The sequence below is a fragment of the Phyllobates terribilis genome, unplaced genomic scaffold (assembly GCF_046119375.1).
Source record: "Phyllobates terribilis strain yellow unplaced genomic scaffold, ASM4611937v1 Scaffold_13__5_contigs__length_258822181, whole genome shotgun sequence".
Classification (NCBI taxonomy): domain Eukaryota; kingdom Metazoa; phylum Chordata; class Amphibia; order Anura; family Dendrobatidae; genus Phyllobates; species Phyllobates terribilis.
Window position 1 is genome coordinate 228,742,601 of NW_027362773.1, and position 21,919 is coordinate 228,764,519.

At 51.1% G+C, this 21,919-nt stretch overlaps 1 protein-coding gene across 3 annotated transcripts in view; it reads left to right on the forward strand.

Moving 5' to 3' along the window:
- LOC141174423 (uncharacterized) overlaps positions 1–21,919 on the forward strand; it is a 68,589-nt gene that overhangs the window by 38,385 nt on the left and 8,285 nt on the right. For all 3 annotated transcript variants that reach the window (XM_073659340.1, XM_073659339.1, XM_073659338.1), the window contains one exon: positions 4,914–5,004. In XM_073659340.1, the coding sequence (XP_073515441.1) occupies positions 4,914–5,004 (91 nt within the window). The remainder of the gene's footprint in view (positions 1–4,913; positions 5,005–21,919) is intronic.

The window sequence follows — 21,919 nt, forward strand, 5'->3', positions numbered from 1 at the left end:
CGGCATTTAAGATGTTAACAGCCGCAGGTGGATCGCGATTCCACCCGCGGCTGTTGCGGGCACATCAGCTGTAATAATCAGCTAACATGTGCCCGGTACAGTGCGGGCTCAGCGCCAGAGCCCTCACTGAACCGGGGGTGCTGGCCTGGAGCGTACGAATACGCCCTGGGCCAGTAAGGGGTTAAAGACACATAGAGCTGGGCCACAGTAACAACATGTTCCCTTTAGAAAGGAGCGGGTCTGTTATACAGTTATAGGGTATGCAGTGAGTCCAGCGGCTGCCAAAATTTAGGAAAAACGCTACGAACAATTTAAAGACACATAGAGCTGTGCCACAGTAATGACATGTTCCCATTAAAAAGGAGTGGGTTTCCCATACTGTTGTTGCGTGACTGAAATGGCTGCCAAAAATTTGGAGGCACTCCATTGTCCCTTGCAAGACGTAGATATGGTATATATGGTGGTGGAGGATGAGGAGAAGGAGGAGGACTAGAGCAAACAGACAAAATTAGGAAGCTTATACCCATGTCTGTGTGTGAAGACAGGTGCATGGGAATAGTTAGACCTCCCAAAAAAAACACTGTATTTGAGTTTGTTATGCTGCTATCATTCGGTGGTGTTGAGAAGTCTGGCCCAATCCAGCCCTTGTTCATTTTTATAAGAGTCCGCCTATCAGCATTTTCAGTTGACAGGTGGATGCGCCTATTTGGTTATAATTCCACCAGTGGCACTAAAATCCCGCTCTGAAAAAACGCTAGCGGCAGGGCAGGCTAGGACCTCCAAGGCGTAAAGAGCCAGTTCATGCCTCGTGTCCAGCTTGGATACCCAATAATTATAAGGCACAGAAGAATCACCGAGGACTTTGGTACGGTCGGAAAGGTACTCCTTCAGCATCTTCTGAAACTTGTCCCTCCTTGTGAGAGTACCCCGTGCATAAAGGCCTGTGCGATGGAAGGATCCGAGAAAACTGTCCCAGAACTTTGACCGTGTTCCTCTGACTCTGCTGGATTGGATTTGTATCTCTCTCGGCTGTACTCCTTGGTTGTCCAATGAACTGTGACATCTGCCGCCAGCGTTTTCAGATGGGAATTTTTTTAATAATTCCGCAACAAGGGTCTTCTGGTACTGCCCCATTTTATTAGTCCTGTACTGTGCGGGAATAAGAGACAGAAAGTTCTCCTTGTAGCATGGGTCTAGAAGTGTCACCAACAAGTAATGACTGTCACCCAAAATTTGGGCAACATGAGGGTCATGGGAAAGGCAGCGTAACATAAACTCAGCCATGTGTGCCAGACTGCTACCCGGCAAGACTTCTGTGTCCTCACCATTAGGACGACTGACCATGCTCTCATCCTCCTCCTCCTCCCTGTCCTCAGGCCATCTACCCTGAACAGACTGTATGATAGTTGTGCAGGTAGTACCGTCTATAGCGTAGGAAACTAGCTCCTGTTCTTCCTCCTCTTCCTCATTGTCACCCAATCCTCGTTAGGATGGGATGAGGCTGGGCTGTGTGGAATCACCCTGTAGGGTTCCTTGCTCTATCTTATCGTGCTCCGCCTACAATGCATCCTCTTTAATTGTGAGGAGACAGCGTTTTAGAAGACAGAAAACCAGGATGGTGATGCTAATTATGGCGTCATCGCCGCTCACCATCTTGGTGGAGTCCTCAAAGTTTTGGAGGATGGTACAGATGTCTGACATCCATGTCTACTCCTGAGGTCTTATGTGTGGAGTCTGACCTGAATACCGATGGCCTTCTTAAAGGGGTTGTCCAGTAATTTTATATTACCCCCAATGTATTCCCCTGTGGCCCATAAGGATTTATGTAATTGGCTTACGTTGCAGATACTGGCTGTGAGCGGCGCTATCACTGGCCGCTCACAGGCATCACGTGACCCTGGCTGCAGCCGGCACTGACATCTGCTGACGTCTTGACAAGTGCTGGCAGCAACCGGTAGTCTGTCTTCTGCGTTCTACGGTGGATGCGAGGCTGTGGGCGGGGTTACCCCCACCCCCGCGTCACACCCGGCATCCACCGCACGCTCTGCCTCTGACCCTGCGCTGTCGTGACGTCAGCGCGGGGTCACGTGATGCCTGGCAGCGGCCAAGGATAGCGCCGCTCATAGGCAGTATCTGTAACGTAAGCTAATTACAAAAATCCTTAGGGGCCCCGCAGGAATACATTGGGGGCGGGGTAATATAAAGTACTGGAAAACTTCTTTAATGCTGGTAGTCGACAACTGCCCTCTTCTGCTCATAAATCCTTTACACCATCTGCAATGTACAGTTCCAACGCATGGGGACATCGCACAGCAGTCGGTGAGCTAGAAACTGCGAACCTGCTGACGCACAGCAAGGGCAGTGGAAGCTGTAGCTGACTTTCTAAAATGGGCACAAAGGCGGCGTACTTTGACAAGCAGATCCGGGTAGGTTTTGAGAAACCGCTGAACCACGAGGTTAAGCACATGGGCCAGGCATGGTACATGTGTGAGATCACCTCGCTTCAGAGCCGCCACCAGGTTTCAGCCATTGGCACACATGACCATACCTGGCTGTAGGGTCAGCGGTATCAGTCACAGATCTGCCTGCTCATTCAGACCTGTCCACAACTCTTCAGCGTTGTGCGGTTTGTCATCTAAGCATATTGGCTTTAGCACAGCCTGTTGCTGCTTGGCCGAGGCAGTGCTGCAGTGCTTCCAGCTTATGACTTATGTGGTTATTTTGGAGATGGAGGCAGAAGAGGAGGAGGTGCAGGAGCTGTAGAATGTGGGGGTAACCCTGATTGACCCAAGGCTCACAATCCTCGGTGTCAGGAGGACGTGTTACATCCCAAGGTCCTCCTGGGTCCCGGCTTCCACTATATTAACCCAGTGTGCCATCAGGGAAATGTACCGTCCCTGCCCACGAGCACTTGTCCACGTGTCCGTGGTTAGTTGGACTTTCCCAGTAACTGCGTTGTTGAGGGCACGGCTAATGTTGTGGGACACATGCTCGTGTAATGCGGGGATGGCACACCGAGAGAAATAGTGGTGGCTGGGGACCAAGTACCAAGGGACGGCCGCCGCCATCAGGTTGCGGAAAACTTCCGTCTCCATGAGCCTAAAAGGCAACATTTCGAGCACAAGCATTTGCGAAATGTATGAATTTAGTAGTGTGGCCTGTGGGGCTTTGGCTGCTTATTTGCCCTTGCGTTCCAAGGACTGGGGTGGGGACAACTGAATGCTGAGCTGCCACAAGGACGTAGACGAGCTAGTTGAGAGTGAGCAACAACACGTGCAGGGCGGCATCTTTGCATGCGCCATGGACAGGGGATTGGCGTAAACGAGCAACAGCGGAACAAGCAGTGGTGTCACTTGCTGACACTGTTTCTGGACCCTGGGGTTCGGCTCGCTTAGTTGGGTGCTTTGCTGCCATGTGCCTGATCATGCTGGTGGTGGTCAGGTTGGTAGTTTTGCTACCCCTGCTGATGCTGGCCTGGCAGGTGGTGCAAATGGCCTTTTTGGGTTTATCTGCAGAGTCTTTTAAAAACAACCAGACTTGGGAAAACCTAACAGTTGTACTGGCAACTTCCGTTGTGTTGGCGTTACGAGGAGCGCTTTCCCGCCTTTTGTCTGTGGCCACCACACTGTTTCTTCCTGCCTGTTGTGGTGCTACGCCTCCCTCCCCCTGTGTGCTGCTGTCCTTGCTCTGAAGGTCCCCCTGCCAGGTTGGGTCAGTTATCATCCACCACCTCGTATTCCATTTCCTCACCCTGGTCCTCCTCCTGACTTTCTGGCAATTGTGTCTCATCATCATCTTCATCCACCTCTTGCAACATTAATTGCACTTTCCCACTGTTGCCTTTGTGTGACTGTGGCTGCTCAAATATTTGAGCATCGCTACACGTGCCGTAGCGATGAAGCTGGTCGGGCGAGAGGCCCGAATCTACAAATGGAAAAAGTGAACAGCTCTTCGGAGTGTCCAAGTGTGGGATTAGTTGTCTCTGGGCACTCGGCATGGTGGGAGGAAGGAAGATCAGGGTGAGGAATATGCGGTCCAGACTCACGGCTACTGAGACTTGACCCTGTCGAAGACGTCCACTTCCCTGTCCCTTGCCACGCACCTTGCCCGTTTTAAATGGAGGACAATATTTTCCACGTTCACAAGAAACGGCTGATTTTGGAACGCAGTTATATGTAATACGTCTGACAGATAACCACGGTTTTAAATAGCAGGCCTGTAGTTTACTAATACTATTCTTTACAGAGACCTAGTGTAAATAGCTTGACCGACACACTGCAACAAAATGGAAAAGGAGACCAATATTTTCCACGTTCAGTTCAAATTTCAAATTTCTGGATTTATATAGCTGTAATATGGAAAAGATCAGGCTGTATTCTGCAATGTTATCAAGCTACTGGAGCAGAAAAATGGTGTACTCTGTATTGCTTTTTAAGCAAATAACCAGGATTAAGAGAGAAAAAAATTGCCCTTGCCCCTGATATCTGGGGTTATGGCTACAAATATCTATATGAACAGCAGCAGCAGACAGAACGTTTAATGGACCCTCTTGTGCTGTATCATGCACAGCACTCTGCCACATACACTGCCTGCCTGCCTAACTCCTGCTTTCACCACTGAATATATGCAGCTGGATTAGTCCTCAGAAGGACTGTTAGTTCAGATGGATATATATATGTATGTTGTGGAATATATGTATTAACTATATTAACTATAAACAAGCAAATCTCTACCTGAATCAGCATTGCTCTCCCTACTCTGCCTGGTTCCGGGGTAGACTGTGACGAGCATAGCGGCACATGGTCTTATATAGACCCCCCCCCTCCCCCGTGCAACCTGGAAATACTCATCGAGCTCCTGATTATAGATGTGACTTCTCCATCTGTCTGTGACTTGTTCAATATTTGTTTCAGGGTGAAGATCTGACCCATATTAATACTACAGAGACATATGTGAGGGTTGATGAGCAGTGTAAAGAGGAGATTCCTACATATGACTACCCAGGTGAGTAGTAACCACTAAATACAGAGAAGTCACAGATTCTCCTCAATCACCGGCTGTGGCTGCTTTATCGTTTGTGTAGTCCGGCGATATCACAATCGTGTGATCACCATTTTGCATCTAGACCACAACATTCTCCTTCACAAATTACTGTTCAAATTACTTTGGGCATTGAAACCCCTTTTCTATAGAACTTACAACCTGGAAGATCCACCTACCAACTGAAATTAGAAGATCCTGACACTTACCTGCCCAGATCTGTAAGCTACAAATCCAAATGACAGTATACGCAGAATGTGCTGACAAGTTTGAAAATCACTTGAAGAAAAATATTATGATGGGCCTGTAAGAGAAAGTGGAGGGTAATGATGCTGTTAGTTTCCTAGAACCCTGATATCTTATTAGATGTATCTGCCTTCTCTCACTTTTCTACTTCGCTTTTATGATCGACAACATTAAACATGCAGTGAGGGCCGTGTGAATTACTGTACAATAACAACAGTTTCCCTTTATCCTGACTTTTCGATTTCTTTTTAAACCAAATAACTTCAAACAGGATTGCGATAAACTATACAAAAAACATTACACTTGTGCCATGATATATCTCTAAGCTGTGTGTGGCTGATGGCTGTAATATACATTTATTCATGCCTATAGTAGATGTGTTGGCATGGCTCGAGCCCTGATTTCATGGATTCATTCCAGGTAATATATTATATTATCAATCCTAAGGAATTCAGATACCATCTCTCTTGGAATGGGGAGCACTAATATTTTCTCTAGTCTTCTGGTCAGGACTAGTGTTGAGCGACTTTGTTCAGCGAATGTTCGAAAGTTTCAAATTCGGCACGAATATGGCACATTCGGATTCATGATCGCAAAGGCGAGCAAATTTTTTTAAAATCGGTAAAGTTTTAATTTGCGCGGGACTGTGAATACAGGGCAACCACGACGTTTTGAACAATTTTGTTAGCATAGTACAAGTGTATGATGAGCTGTGACATGTGCCAGGTGAGTGTGGGGGCTGTGGAGAGCTTAGAACAGGTCAGATCAGCGGCGCACTGTTTTTTTTTTTTTTCTGTGGGCGGTAACTTTAACTGAGGAAAGCGCGGCCAGCCAATCATAGCACAGGAAGCATCTACACTGTCCAGAAATATGGGCTTCTGCAATTGGCTGCAGAAATCGCCTGTCCTCTCAATATAAAAAACGCCCATGTTCCCTCAGCGCCATTATATCCATGTCACTGCTGGAGACAGACGCAGCTCAGTGTTCTCCTGCGTAATGAGAGATATTAGCTAGATAGATGGGTGTTTGTGTGGTAGTCAGATAGTGTAGATAATTCCTGGCCTGTGTGCCTCTGCAACCGCTGGTGCAGCACATTTTTGGTGTTCTTGTGCAAGTACTGAGATTCTGACAGAAACAGGGGGCCCATGCCATACAATAGTGCAGTGCACCGCTGGTATAGAGCTCCATGTCTCACTATACCTTGAATCTTTTTTTGCACTTGCTACTGTGATCAAGCAAGCGCAGTGCACCTTTTCATTTAGTGGCAGTGCACCTTTTCATTTAGTGGGGTTGAAATTGTGCAGAGCTTCTTATTGCAGAGCACAAAATCTGTTTTTTTTTCTGTTATTGTGATATTGAAAGATGTGTGCACTGAAGTTTTTTTTAGTGTCAGATACTATTTTAGTGGAGTTAAACTTCAGGAAGTTTCAGAGTAAAAAAAAAAAGTTCTCTTGCTATGCCCCGTCCAAAAAATATTTTTTCCTGTGCCAAAAGTCATGCAGTTCTATAAGCCAGCTACTACGTCAGTGGGGGTCAAATTCAAAATATATTTCTCAATACGCCTTCCACGACAGCATTGGAGGATGTTGTCCACGCCCTATTGGGGGGACAGGAACACAGAGAGATTAAAAGCCCCTCCCCACCGTCAGTCCCCAGTGTTTTCCTGTCCCCCTTGGGGCATGGAGAGATCCTGCAGTGCTGTCAGGCCGGCAGGGCAGCGCTGTTTTTTCCTACCTATGTGCCGGGCAGTGGTCGGTCGGGGTGCTCCCTCCTCCCTTCTTGCTGCTCCCCCTTGGGGGGGACCACCCTGGCTTCCTGCGCCCCACTGAGGGTAAAGCTAGCCGGGGGATCATTCATGCTGGAAGCGGCTTCCGCCCTCCGGCATCTCTCCTGTCCTGGAGCGCGGTGCCGCGCTCTCTGGCGTCCCCGCGCGCGCGCCGGATGTGACGTGGCCGCGCGCGCGCAAACACACCGGAAGTGGTGTCGCCGCGGCCCTGCCGCTCCGGCCGGAGCATTCCGCGCTCTCCGGGCTCCTGAACTAGCAGGCGGTGGGGCGCACACGTGCGGGTGACGTCATGGCAGCCATCGCTCCGGTCGGCGTTCCACGAGGGACGCTGAATGAAGGACCAAAGGCCCATACCAAACCTGGATTGGCCCTTTAAAGTGACCGGAAAGGGGAGGGGACTGAGGTCCCTTGCTGGGAGGCACGGTTTTATTTAAAACCCGCCTGAAGACACCAAAGGTAAGGCTATTCCCATCATATTCCCACTATGGAAGGTGATAGGTCCTGTACCCCTGCATCTGCAGAGCCCAGCATGCCCTCGGCTACAGTGAGTAGTACCTGGGTGGTCACTATGGGGTTATCTCGGCCTCCTTTGAGATGACACTAGATCTCCCCTCCTTCTATTTCACACGGGTCCCCTTCTCTCCCCTTTCTTAGGAAGACAAGGCCCCCGCTTCTAAGAAGGATAAAGACCAGCCCCGTAGATGTAGCATCTGTACAAAAAAGCTGTCCTCATCCTGCAAGAAGAAGTTGTGTCAGCCCTGTACGGATAAAATAATTAGAGAAGAAAACCCCTCACTGATCGAGGAGCTCAGATCACTTGTTAAACAGGAGGTCCAGGTGGTTAGACAGGAGGTCCAGGCCTATTTTGCTGCCCTGCCTGTCTATTCCTCCTCCAGGCCCTCTCCCCCTAAGAAGAGGAGGAGCCAAGAGTTAGACTCTGATATGGTCTCTATGGACGCTAGTAGCTCAGCCTCTGATGATTTTGAGGAATTGGCGTCCGTGGGGCCTGCCAAAGCAATCGAAACCGGTAGATATTATTTTTCCTCTGACAACTTAGAGGAATTACTGGACGCTGTTAGAGGCACTATGGGGCTGGAAGAAGTGGAGGTTCCCTGTTCTGTTCAGGACGAGATGTTTAGAGGTCTGAAAACTAAAAAACAGACTGGGTTCCCAGTCCATGAGGTAATTAGGGATCTCATCCAACAGGAATGGGAATCCCCGGAAAATCGCCTCTCCACCCCTTCGGAATTAAAACATAGGTTTCCATTTGAGGGTGATGGCTTTGAATGGGAAGTCCCCCAAGTAGACATCCAGGTGGCTAGGGTAGTGAGGAAAACCTCACTTCCCTTTGAGGACTCGTCCCAATTAAAGGACCCTTTGGACCGCAAAATGGAAAGCGTCCTTAAGAAATCATGGGAAACCTCTTCTGCCTCTCTTAAAGTCAACATTTCCTCGACTTGTGTGGCCAGATCCCTCTTCAAATGGCTGACCCAATTGGAGGAACTCCTGTCTCAGGGCACGCCCAGGGCAGATCTACTTGACTCCATCCCTCTCCTTCAAAAAGCCACAGGTTTCTTAGCGGACGCCTCGGCTGAGTCAGTCCGTATCGCGGCTAGGGCAGCTGTCCTGTCTAATACCACTCGCCGTGCACTATGGCTCAAAACATGGAGTGGGGACGTCACCTCTAAGGTCAAGCTCTGTTCCATTCCATTCCAGGGAAAATATGTATTTGGCCCAGCCCTGGATGAAATCCTGGAAAAGGCCTCGGACAGGAAGAAAACACTTCCTGAACAGAAACAGGCTAAGAAACGTTCCTTTCGGCCTTCCCAAAGTCACCCCTCACAGTACAGAGGAAAGAGAAAATCTGGGCACTGGAGCTATCCCAAAGGCGGCAAGGGTCGCAACATCCTTGTACCCCAGCAACAACACCAGCAACAGGACCGACAATAACTTGGTCCGTGTAGGGAGGCGGCTTTCAAATTTCTTTCCCCAGTGGCAGGCAATATCTTCCTGCCAGTGGATCCTCAATACCATCGAGGAGGGTCTTTTATTGGAATTCGAGAGTCGCCCCCCTCAGATCCTGAGGGTCACGTCCCTTCACTCTCGGGGGGCTCAGGATCTCCTATCAGTCGCCCTAAAAAACCTTCTGGATTCGGGAGTGGTGTCTCGAGTTCCCCCTGGTCAGGAGGGGACGGGTCACTACTCAAAAATATTCCTAATATGGAAACCATCAGGGACCCCACGCGTCATAATCAATCTGAAGTCCCTAAACCATCACATCATATATCGACGTTTCAAGATGGAGTCTATAAAGTCAACTATTCCCCTAATAGGGAAGGACTTCGTCATGGCAACTATAGATTTAAAGGATGCGTACTACCATGTGCCGATTCATCAGTCTCACAGGAAGTTCCTGCGGTTTGCAGTCCTCAGGGACAATGTAACAGTCCACTACCAGTACAACGTACTGCCCTTCGGCATCTCTTCAGCACCCCGGGTGTTTACGAAGATCATGGCAGAAGTCATCGCACTCATCCAGAAACAGGGCGTGTACATAATTCCATACTTGGACGACATGTTGATTGTCGCTCCCTCAATAGCAGCTCTCAATCTTCATGTCTCTACAACCTTAAGAACCCTACGGTCTCTAGGTTGGATTCCAAACCTAAAAAAATCGGAACTCCTCTCTTCATCAAGAAGAAAATTCCTAGGTGTATCTCTGGATTCCAACAAACAGATGTCCTTTCTACCATTGGAGCATCAGACGGCTCTCAGATCCAAAATCTTAAATTTCAGACGCCAAGATAATCCAACGTTAAGAGCGACAATGTCTGTATTGGGGTCTATGACAGCCTGTATCCAGACGGTGTTGTGGGCCCAGGCCCACTCAAGGCCTCTCCAGGATCATATCCTGAGATCCTGGAACAGACAAAGGGACTCGCTAAACAAACGGTGCAGGACCCCCGGTCGGATAAAAACTTCTCTTTTTTGGTGGCTAAGCTCCCGAAATCTTCAGAGGGGGGTTTCTTGGACCCAGGACCCTCTGATTACAGTAACTACTGACGCCAGTCTACGAGGCTGGGGAGCTATGGTGGCCCAGATTCCCTTTCAAGGCAGATGGAGTCCCGAGATCAGTGCAAGATCTTCCAATTTCAGGGAGCTAATGGCGGTAGAAAGAACGCTCAGAGCGGCAGTCGACTTAGTCCAGGGTTCTCACATCAAGATTCTCTCGGACAACGTGACCACAGTTGCCTTCCTTCGTCATCAAGGAGGTACGAAGGTATACAGCCTAAAACAGATTGCAGGCCGAATATTTTTTTGGGCAGAACGTCCTCTCCTATCACTTTCAGCAATCCACCTGAAAGGCTCAAACAACGTCCAAGCAGACTTTCTAAGCAGGGAAGATATCCAGCCTGGAGAATGGAGCCTGAATCCTCAGATCTTCCAGTCGCTGGTAGTCAAATGGGGTCTCCCCGAGGTAGATCTCTTTGCCAGTCGGTCAAACACAAAACTTCCCCTCTTCTTTTCCTTGCACAGACAAGACAAGGCCATGAATTTGGATGCATTAGCCCATCCCTGGCATTTCAGGTTGGTCTATGCGTTCCCTCCAATACCGCTGATAGCAAGAACCATCCAGAAAGTCAGGATGGAGGGAGTGGCGACAATTCTGGTGGCCCCTCTCTGGCCCAAAAGGCCTTGGTTCGGGGCTATCACAGAACTTTGCCTAGAGGGTCCGGTAATACTACTACAAGTCAACAATCTTCTCTCTCAAGGGCCCCTGTTCCATCCCAATCCTCAGTGGCTAAACCTAGCAGCCTGGTTACTGAAGCCGAGATCTTAAGATCCAAAGGTCTCTCGGAAGAAGTTATAAAAACTCTTCAACAGAGTAGGAAACCAGTAACCAACGCGATATATGGCAAAATATGGAAAAAATTCCTACATGGTACGCTCCGGATATTCCTGACACCTCACACCCCAACATTGCTCGGATCCTTGATTTTCTACAGAGTGGATTGGAATTGGGTCTCAAACCTAGCACTCTTAAGGTGCAGATTTCAGCACTAAGTTCCATATTCGACCAAGATTTAGCCTCTCATAGGTGGATCAAGAGATTCATAACTTCAGCACTCCGGCTTCACCCAAAAATTCAGTCTCCGGTTCCATCCTGGGATCTAAATGTGGTACTCAAGGGTTTAACCCTCTCTCCCTTTGAGCCTCTAGCTCAATACAGACTCTCTCTCATAAGACTGCCTTCTTAGTAGCCAGCACTTCAGCACGGAGAGTAGGAGAGCTTCAGGCCCTTTCTATCAGGGAACCTTACATGAACGTGACCGAAGATAGGATTACGCATCGCCTGGACCCTTCCTTTTTCCCAAAGGTAGTTACGGACTTCCATCGTTCCCAGGAAGTCATCCTTCCCTCCTTCTGCCAGAATCCTTCCAATCCAAAGGAAGCAGAGTTCCACCTCCTAGATGTCCGCAGAACTGTCCTTTATTATCTTCAACAAACTGAGTCTTGGAGATTGGATGGGAACCTATTTATACAACACTCAGGGCAGAACAGAGGAAGGAAGGCGGCTAAGTCCACTATAGCAAACTGGATCAAAAAGGCAATTGGGGAAGCTTATAGCAATCAACAAATGAATCCACCGATTGCCTTAAAAGCTCATTCTACCAGATCCACATCAACTTCATGGGCCGAAAGAGCGGGCGCTTCTACTGAGCAGATTTGCAGGGCAGCTACATGGTCTTCCCTTCATACGTTCTCTAAACCTTATAGATTAGACTTATCATCCACTAGGGATTTAGCCTTTGGTAGGAAAGTCCTACAAGCTATTGTCCCTCCCTAATGAAATATCGTTGGTATTCCTCCAATGCTGTCGTGGAAGGCGTATTGAGAAAATAGAATTAGTCCTTACCGGTAATTCGGTTTCTAGAAGCCTTCCACGACAGCACGAATTTCCCTCCCTACGGATTCCATATAACTGTCAGGTAACCTTTTTTCCAGGTGATCTTGGTAAACACTGGGGACTGACGGTGGGGAGGAGCTTTTAATCTCTCTGTGTTCCTGTCCCCCAATAGGGTGTGGACAACATCCTCCAATGCTGTCGTGGAAGGCTTCTGTAACGGGTCTGGGAGGTGGAACCTCTGAGCAACTATACAAGGGGGCAGTCCTTGTAAGGAAGCGGGTGGCTCCCAGGGAAGACGGGCAGGTACTCACGGCAAGTGACAGGGACAGTCTGTGGGTAGAAGGGCAGGTAGTCACGGCAAGTGACAGGGACAGTCTCTGGGTAGAAGGGCAGCAGACAGGTGGCTGGTGAGCGCTCCCAGGTGAGCGGGCAAGAGTCTCTGGACAGGCAGGTGGTCACGGCAAGTGATGGCAGAGCCTCCAGGTAGATTAGCAGGCAGGTAGCAGGTGGACGCTCCCAGGTGAGCGGGCAAGAGTCTCTGGACAGGCAGGTGGTCACGGCAAGTGACGGCAGAGCCTCTAGGTAGGCTAGCAGGCAGGTAGCAGGTGAACTTTCCCAGGTGAGCGGGCAAGAGTCTCTGGACAGGCAGGTGGTCACGGCAAGTGACGGCAGAGCCTCCAGGTAGGCTAGCAGGCAGGTAGCAGGTGAGCGCTCCCAGGTGAGTGGGCAGGCTGGTCCATAGACAGACTGACAGGTGTCGGAAGGCAGACCGTCGGACCGCAGGCTTGCAAGCAGGTAAGCGGATATCAGGCAGGTATCAAGCAGGAAACTGGCAGGTATCAGGCAGGAATCTGGCAGGTAACAAGCGGGAATCTGGCAAGTGACTGGCAGGTAACTAGCAGGAATCTGGCAGGTAACTGGTAACGGGACCTGAGGGCTGAAGCAGAGTGAAGGCTTTGCAACAACATTGCTCGGGCACCTCCATTTTGGAGGAGGTGCCTTATATATGGAGAGGTCCTCCGGCCATTGGCCGGGGACTCCTTAGGACGACGCGCGCGGCCCCTTTAAGAGAGGGGGAGCGCGCGCGCCCTAAGCACAGAGGCCGGGAAGCAGCGCGCGCTGAGAGCAGAGTGGGGGGAAGCCGCCGGGCACGGAGCGGAGAGGTGAGGGGAACGGCGTCCCTGCCTAGCAGGGGGCAGGGACGCCGACGCTACAGTACCCCCCCCCTTTAGGCCCTCCCTTTTTTAGGCCAGAGAGAAATTTAGCAAGGATGAGAGGGGCATGGATGTTCTCCCGGGGCTCTCATGTTCTCTCCTCAGGACCAAACTCCTTCCAATCTACCAAAAAAAAAGTCTTTCCTCTTACCCTCTTAGTGGCCAGAATACTCTCTTCCTCAAAGACGTCTTCAGCGGAAACCGGAGCAGGAGGAGTACCTGGATTGTTGGAAAAAGAGTTAAAGACAAAGGGTTTGAGGAGAGATACGTGGAAGGAGTTGGGAATCCGTAAGGTGGCCGGGAGTTTTAATTTGTAGGCCACTGGATTAATTTGCCTGAGGATTTCGAAAGGACCGATGAAGCGAGGACCTAACTTGTAGGAGGGTATCTTGAGCCGTACATGTTTGGAAGAGAGCCAAACCTTGTCTCCCGGACGGAATTGAGGCGGATCCAGACGTCTCTTATCAGCATATCGCTTCATCCGCTCGGAAGACTGAAGAAGTGCAGACCTGGTACTCTCCCAAATGGTAGAAAACTCGCTGACAAGAGACTGCGCGGCAGGGTTGTCCACAGAGGCGGAGACGGGAAACGGAATCCGGGGGTGCTGGCCATAGACAATAAAGAACGGGGACTTGGAAGAGGATTCGCTCTCGTGGTTATTATAAGAGAACTCGGCCCAAGGAAGGAGGTCCACCCAATCAGAATGGTGGGCATTAACAAAGTGCCGGAGATAGCTGGTAAGGATCTGATTGATCCGCTCCACTTGACCATTGGACTGAGGGTGGTAAGCGGAGGAGAAGTCCAGGGTGACGTCCAGCAGTTTACATGGGGCTCTCCAGAAGCGTGAGGTAAACTGAACCCCTCGATCCGACACGATGTGGAGGGGTAGGCCATGGAGACGGAAGATATGGCGAATAAAGTCCTTAGCCAGCTCAGGTGCAGACGGAAGACCAGGCAGGGGAATGAAGTGGGCCATTTTAGAGAAGCGGTCCGCGACCACCCAAATGACAGTACACCCGGCAGAGACAGGAAGATCGGTAATGAAGTCCATAGCGATGTGTTGCCACGGGGCAACAGGTATGGGAAGCGGCAGGAGATGACCAGCTGGTAAGTGTCTGGGAACTTTGTTGCGGCCACAAGATGAACAGGCAGAGACGAAGTCTACCACATCCTTACGCAGGGTAGACCACCAGTAATGCCGGGAAATGAGTAGGAAGGTCTTCTTTTGGCCGGCATGGCCAGCTAGTTTAGAAGAATGACCCCAGCGAAGAACCCTCTCACGGTCTGGAGGCGCCACGAACGTCTTGCCGGGTGGAAGACGAGTCAAATCCAAGGGGGCCACATTCATCACCTTGGAGGGGTCGATAATGTGCATAGGCTCCTCCTCTTGGTTGGAGGACAGGAAGGATCGGGACAAGGCATCAGCTTTGACATTTTTGTCCGCCGGGCGGAAATGAAGGATGAAATCGAAGCGGGCAAAAAACAAAGACCACCGGGCCTGACGTGGATTAAGTCTCTGGGCATTTTGGAGACATGCCAGGTTCTTGTGATCCGTATAGATGATCACCGGGTATAGAGCCCCTTCAAGCAGGTAACGCCATTCCTCCAGCGCCAATTTAACGGCAAGCAGTTCTCGGTCTCCTATGGAGTAATTGCGCTCAGAGGAGGAGAAGATTTTAGAGAAAAAGCTGCAGGTTACCATTCTCCCGGAGGAAGACTTCTGGGTGAGCACCGCTCCGGCTCCAGAGGAGGAGGCATCAACCTCCAGGTAGAACTGTTTGTTGCAGTCCGGACGGTGCAGCACAGGGGCAGAGGAGAAGGCTTGTTTCAGGGAAAGGAAGGCCTCCTCAGCTTCGGATGACCATACCTTGGGATTTGCTCCCTTACGGGTGAGCGCAGATATGGGCGCAGTCCGTGACGAGAAGTGAGGAATGAAGAGACGATAGTAATTAGCAAAGCCCAGGAATCGCTGTATCGCCTTCAAGCCCTCCGGACGGGGCCACTTTAGGACAGCAGAGAGCTTCTCAGGATCCATTCGCAAGCCTGTCTGGGAGATAACATAGCCCAGGAAAGGAAGAGAGGTCTGCTCAAAAAGGCACTTCTCGTATTTAGCATAGAGGTGGTTCTGCCTGAGCCTAAGCAGGACCTGACGAACATCCCTCCGGTGTGTGGGAAGATCCGGAGAGAAGACCAAGATGTCGTCCAGGTATACCACCATGCAGGAGTAAAGAAGGTCACGGAAGATGTCGTTGACCAGTTCTTGGAAGACGGCGGGAGCATTGCAGAGACCGAAGGGCATCACACGGTACTCATAGTGTCCGTCCCGGGTATTAAATGCTGTTTTCCACTCGTCTCCCTGACGGATACGGACCAGGTTATATGCTCCGCGTAGATCCAGCTTGGAGAAGATCCTGGCGCCTTTAAGACGATCAAATAACTCAGAGATGAGCGGAAGGGGGTATTTATTTTTAACCGTGATCTGATTGAGTCCTCTATAGTCAATACAGGGGCGAAGCGAGCCATCTTTTTTTTTGACAAAGAAGAATCCGGCTCCAGCCGGGGAAGTAGACTTCCGGATGAATCCCCTGGCCAGATTCTCATCTATGTACTCAGACATGGCCCGGGTTTCTGCTGCAGACAACGGATAAATACGCCCACGGGGTGGAGTGGCACCAGGTACCAGGTCGATCGGGCAATCATATGGCCTATGAGGAGGCAATGTCTCTGCTTCCTTCTTACCGAAGACGTCAGCATAGGGCCAGTAAGGAGCCGGAAGACCGGGTAAATTAGCTGGGATAGGTGGAGGACGAACCGGAACCAGGCAGGTCTTATGGCAGGCCGGCCCCCACCGGAGTACTTCACCGGAATGCCAGTTCAACACGGGTTCATGTGTCTGGAGCCAAGGTAGACCTAGCAATAGGGAGTGGGAGAGTCCGGACAACACATGGAAGGAGATTACCTCAGAGTGCAGCATTCCCACCTGCAGGGTTATGGGTTCCGTGACGAGCAGGATGGTCACCGGAAGGAGTCTTCCATCCACGGAGGCGACTGACAAAGGTTCAGCCAGAGACTTGGTGGGAATACGGTATTTCTCAACCAGGGACTGAGAGATGAGGTTTCCAGCGGATCCAGAGTCCAGGTGGGCGAGTTCAAAGTGACGGTTCTCTCCCCAGGAGATAGATACAGACAAAGTCAGGGTTGGAGAGGACTTATTTTTGTCTAGGGCGACCTCTCCGAGCGGTCCTAGACACTGGAGTTTCCCGGCCTCTCCGGGCAGGAACGAATCAGGTGCTCCTTACTGCCACAATAGAAGCAGCTCCCCTCGGCTCAGCGTGACTCTTGGCGAGATTTGACCAACTTGGTCTGGTCGATCTGCATGGACTCGGGTGAGTGCGCCCGGGGAGTGACAGAAGAGGAGACAGGTTTCTGGAAAGTAGGAGCTAGGCGGGGAAACCTTCTCTCACGGGTCGTCTCTTTGGTACGTTCTTGAAACCGGATGTCAATCTGGGTGGCCAGAGACACCAGGTCATTCAGGGTGGTAGGAATGTCCCGACCGGCGAGCTCATCTTTAATCCGACCGGAAAGGCCCTCCCAGAAGACGGACACCAGGGCCTCATTATCCCAGGCAAGCTCAGAAGCGATGGTGCGGAACCGTATGGCATATTGACCCACGGTGAGACTCCCTTGGCGGAGACGTAGCAAAGAGGAGGCAGATGAGGTCTTTCGTCCCGGTTCATCGAAGACCCCTCGGAAAGCAGTGAGGAAAGACGACAGGTCGGACACCAGGGGATCCCCTCTCTCCCACAGAGGGTTAAGCCATGCCAGTGCCTCCCCAGTGAGATGGGACATGATGAATGTCACTTTGGCTCGGTCGGAGATAAACTGGTGGGCCAGGAGTTCAAAGTGCAGGGTGCACTGGTTTATGAAGCCCCGAGCTTGAGCGGGGTCGCCTCCGAAGCGAGGAGGTGCAGAAAGCCGGGGACCGGGGCAGGATGCCATGGTATTGGTGGGCAGCGGCGCTGCCGGGTTGCGAGTCATGACACTAGCGGTGGTTGCTGGTGGAGCAGTCAGAGTGTCCAGGCGAGAGTTGACATTCCGCAGGTGGCTCAGGATGGACTCCTGTTGGGACCTCTGACGGGACAGTTCATGGCATAGGTCCGAGAGCGAGGGAGTTTGGGTGCCACCGGGTTCCATGGCCCGAGCAAACTGTAACGGGTCTGGGAGGTGGAACCTCTGAGCAACTATACAAGGGGGCAGTCCTTGTAAGGAAGCGGGTGGCTCCCAGGGAAGACGGACAGGTACTCACGGCAAGTGACAGGGACAGTCTCTGGGTAGAAGGGCAGGTAGTCACGGCAAGTGACAGGGACAGTCTCTAGGTAGAAGGGCAGCAGACAGGTGGCTGGTGAGCGCTCCCAGGTGAGCGGGCAAGAGTCTCTGGACAGGCAGGTGGTCACGGCAAGTGACGGCAGAGCCTCCAGGTAGACTAGCAGGCAGGTAGCAGGTGGACGCTTCCAGGTGAGCGGGCAAGAGTCTCTGGACAGGCAGGTGGTCACGGCAAGTGACGGCAGAGCCTCCAGGTAGGCTATCAGGCAGGTAGCAGGTGAACGCTCCCAGGTGAGCGGGCAAGAGTCTCTGGACAGGCAGGTGGTCACGGCAAGTGACGGCAGAGCCTCCAGGTAGACTAGCAGGCAGGTAGCAGGTGAGCGCTCCCAGGTGAGTGGGCAGGCTGGTCCATAGACAGACTGACAGGTGTCGGAAGGCAGACCGTCGGACCGCAGGCTTGCAAGCAGGTAAGCGGATATCAGGCAGGTATCAAGCAGGAAACTGGCAGGTGACTGGCAGGTAACAGGCAGGAATCTGGCAGGTGACTGGCAGGTAACAAGCAGGAATCTGGCAGGTGACTGGCAGGTAACTAGCAGGAATCTGGCAGGTAACTGGTAACGGGACCTGAGGGCTGAAGCAGAGTGAAGGATTTGCAACAACATTGCTCGGGCACCTCCATTTTGGAGGAGGTGCCTTATATATGGAGAGATCCTCCGGCCATTGGCCAGGGAATCCTTAGGACGGCGCGCGCGGCCCCTTTAAGAGAGGGGGAGCGCGCGCGCCCTAAGCACAGAGGCCGGGAAGCAGCGCGCGCTGCCAGCAGAGCGGGAGGAAGCCGCCGGGCACGGAGCGGAGAGGTGAGGGGAACGGCGTCCCTACCCCCTGCTAGGCTACAGCTTCTAGAAACCGAATTACCGGTAAGGACTAATTCTATTTTTTGGTTGGCAGGCAGAGTCCACCAAAGGTTTTTTACTGTGGCAAAGTTGATTCAGTCTGCTAAAAGGCAGATCCTATTTTTGTGGCGCTGAACTTGTCCTGGTTTCACAGTAAAAAAAAAACTTCTCTTGCTAGGCCCAGTCCAAAAAATATTTTTTCCTGTGCCAAAAGTCATACAGTGCTAAAAGCCAGCTACTACGTCAGTGGCGGTCAAAGTCAGCTGGACGCAGAGCTTATGCAGAGTAAACCAAAATATTTTTTGCTCTGAGTAAAGTGATACAGCTGGCTAGATCTGAGTCTGAATTTTGGAGCATATATTCTATGTCATACTGGCCTCATCCACATTCAAAAAAAAAATTTCTTCTGTTCCTAAAGTTATACAGCGGGGGACATCTCAGTTTGAAATTGTTTGGAGAATATCTCGTAGGTTTTATCGGCCTCATGCACTCTAACAAATTTCTTTTGTCTGTTAGTAACATTATACGGCAGGCCATATCTTACCTTGTCATTTAGTGTCGCTGAAATTCAGGTGTGTGCTGAGCTATTGCACAGGAAAAAAACATTTTTCTTTAGTTAATTGTGTGCTCCTACCACTGTATCTGACCAACATGAGTGGGAAAAAGAGAGGGCGTGGTGGAAGGGGGAATAGGCTTGGTGTACGTGGGGTACGTGGTAATGTTAGTGAAAGCACTAGTGAACCAACACAAGCAGGTCCTATCCAAAGACAACTGACAAACTTATGTTAGTGGACGGCCTACTGCACTCCCTTCCTTTGGCAGCTGCACATCGATACGCCTTATTGATAAGGCCCAAAAAGAGCAGGTGCTCCAGTGGATGCCAAGCTCTTCTTCCAGTGGCCTCTCCTCTTCTTCCTCCACCTTAACATCACACGCAGTACAGTCCACAGAGGTGGCACCCCCAATTACCCATGCTTTTCCCCGCGTCACAACTGCCCAACTGACTGTAGCGAACCACAGATGGGCGAGTCTGTGGAACTCTTCACCCATTCTACACCATGGGCATCAGAAGTGTGCTCCAAACAGTCAGAGTCAAGAGGAGGAAACCATTTGCACCGATGCCCAAAATTTTTTAGCTTGGATTCTGGGCAGGACGAAGTAGGGTCCGAGCAGGTTCCTGACCCTTGTCACCAGACGTTAACCGCAGGGGGGAGAGGTGATCCTGATGAGACTCAGATACCTGAGGCTCATGCGGACTGTACTGTGCTGTCGGAGCAACAAGAGGAGAGGGGTCACTGAGGGCGAGGAATGGGATAACACATTGGATGATGATGAAGTTGAAGATCCTACTTGGCGTGAACCCAGAGTCATGCAGCCGAGTAGCTCATCTAAGGAGGTGGAGGAGGAAGATGAGGTTACATTTCGCCCTACGGCGCAGACACTGAGTGATGCAAGCACGAGGAGCACTGCATCCTTAGCCACAACCGTGGCTGTGGCCAGCAGTGGTCACGGGTCTGCAGCTCGCAGAGGCAGCAAGGGTTGCCTAGCATGGGCCTTTTTTGTCACTGCAAAGGAAGAGCCAACTCACGTTATCTGCAAATTTTGTGATAAAAAAACTCAGTAGAGGGAAAAACTGCAATAATTTGACTACTACATGCATGAATGTTCACATGCTCAAACATTCTTTACACTGGGAATCTTACCGCGCTGAAATGCGGACCAGCGCACCTCAGCAACCATCAGCTGCCCCATCAAACGCATCCGCTGCTTCTTCCTCCTCCTCCTCTGTTACCGTGCCAAGTATTGTCACGCAGGTCTCCCATCGCAGAAACTCCGGTTCTTTACCCTCTCCAGTCAGGCTGAGTGAGAGCCCATCACCTGTAACGGAAGCGGACACTCCTGCTGTGTTTGTTTCACGGAGCACACCGCATGTTTCTCAATCCACCGTAACATCTGCACCTCACTCACGCTCCACCAGTTTTTCCGGTTCACCATACTACGCCCTCTCTCAGCACCTTAGCCAGCCTTCAGTCCCGCAGTTGTGGTCACGTAAAAAATTGTTTCATCCTATGCATGACAAAGCTAAGAGGTTGAACTCCACCATCTCCAATCTGTTGGCCACGGAAATGCTGCCTTTCTGACTGGTAGATACAGACGGTTTCCAAAAACTGATGGCCGTCGCAGTCCCCCAGTACCAGTTACCCAGTCGCCTTTACTTCTCTAAGAAAGCTGTGCCTGCGCTACACCAGCATGTCGCAGACAACATCACCCGTTCCTTGTCTAAATGTACGTGTGCCAGGGTGCATTTCACCACAGCCACCTGGACGAGTAAGCATGGCCAAGGGCGTTACATCTCGCTGACTGGGCACTGGGTGACTCTGGTGGCTGTGGGGGCAGGCGGGGAAGGGGCTGCTCCACAAATCTTGGAATCCCCAAGGCTTGCAGAAGAAACCTCTGTATTTCCCACTTCCTCCGCTGCTTCTGCATCCTCCACCTCCTCTAGGGCCTCCACCTCAACCTCTGCCTTAACGAGACGCGCGTTCCAAAGGTGCGGAGCAAATACACACCACCTCCGTATTGCGCAGTCAGGGCTCACTGTAATCAGGCAGTCTTCAAATTAATATGCCTTGGAGATCGCAGTCATACAGGTGAAGAGTTGTGGGCAGCTCTCCAGGCTCAGTTTGAGCAATGGCTGTCTCCGCTGAACCTAGAGCCAGAGAAGGCCGTGTGCTATAACGGTGCGAACCTGTTAGCGGCCCGAGGCAAGCTCGCACACGTGCCTTGCATGGCTCACATCCTCAACCTGGTTGTACAGCAATTTCTCTGCCACTATCCTGGCCTGGATGAACTGCTTCACAAAGTAAGGAAGCTGTGTGCTCACTTCCGCCGTTCGCACCCCTCATGTCATCGATTTGCATCGATACAGAGATCTTTGTCTGTGCCAGTTAACAGGTAGATCTGCGATGTGCCGACGCGGTGGAATTCCACTCTGCACATGCTGCAGCGACTGTGCCGGCAGCAACGAGCTCTGACGCAGTATGTCATGACGTATAGCTTGGGGCATATCACGTTTGCGGAGTGGGAACAGATTAAGGACCTCTGCACCCTTCTGCACGGTTTTGAACTGGCTGCTAAACTGGTCCGGTCATGTACATTCTAGAGCAAACTTTAAATAACCTGCTGCAGGAGGTGATGGCCCCAGAAGAAGAGAACGATGCGGGAGAGATACCAATGTCTCAAATTTCCAGACTGTCGTCACACAGGCGGATGCCAAGTGATGGTGGATTACAGCGATCGAGGAGGTTTGGTGATACTAGGCACTCTGTTAGATCCATGTTATAAGAGTCAATTTTGCCAGTTGCTTCCCTCCCTTGTAAGGGACCCGCTTATGTTGGAGTATCGAAACAAGCTTTTAAGCAACCTTAATAGAGGTTTTCCCCAAGAAAGCAGTGAGGCACACAGTGTGCATCGCAGCTGTAGTCTTTCAACCTCCGGCATGTCAGTTCAT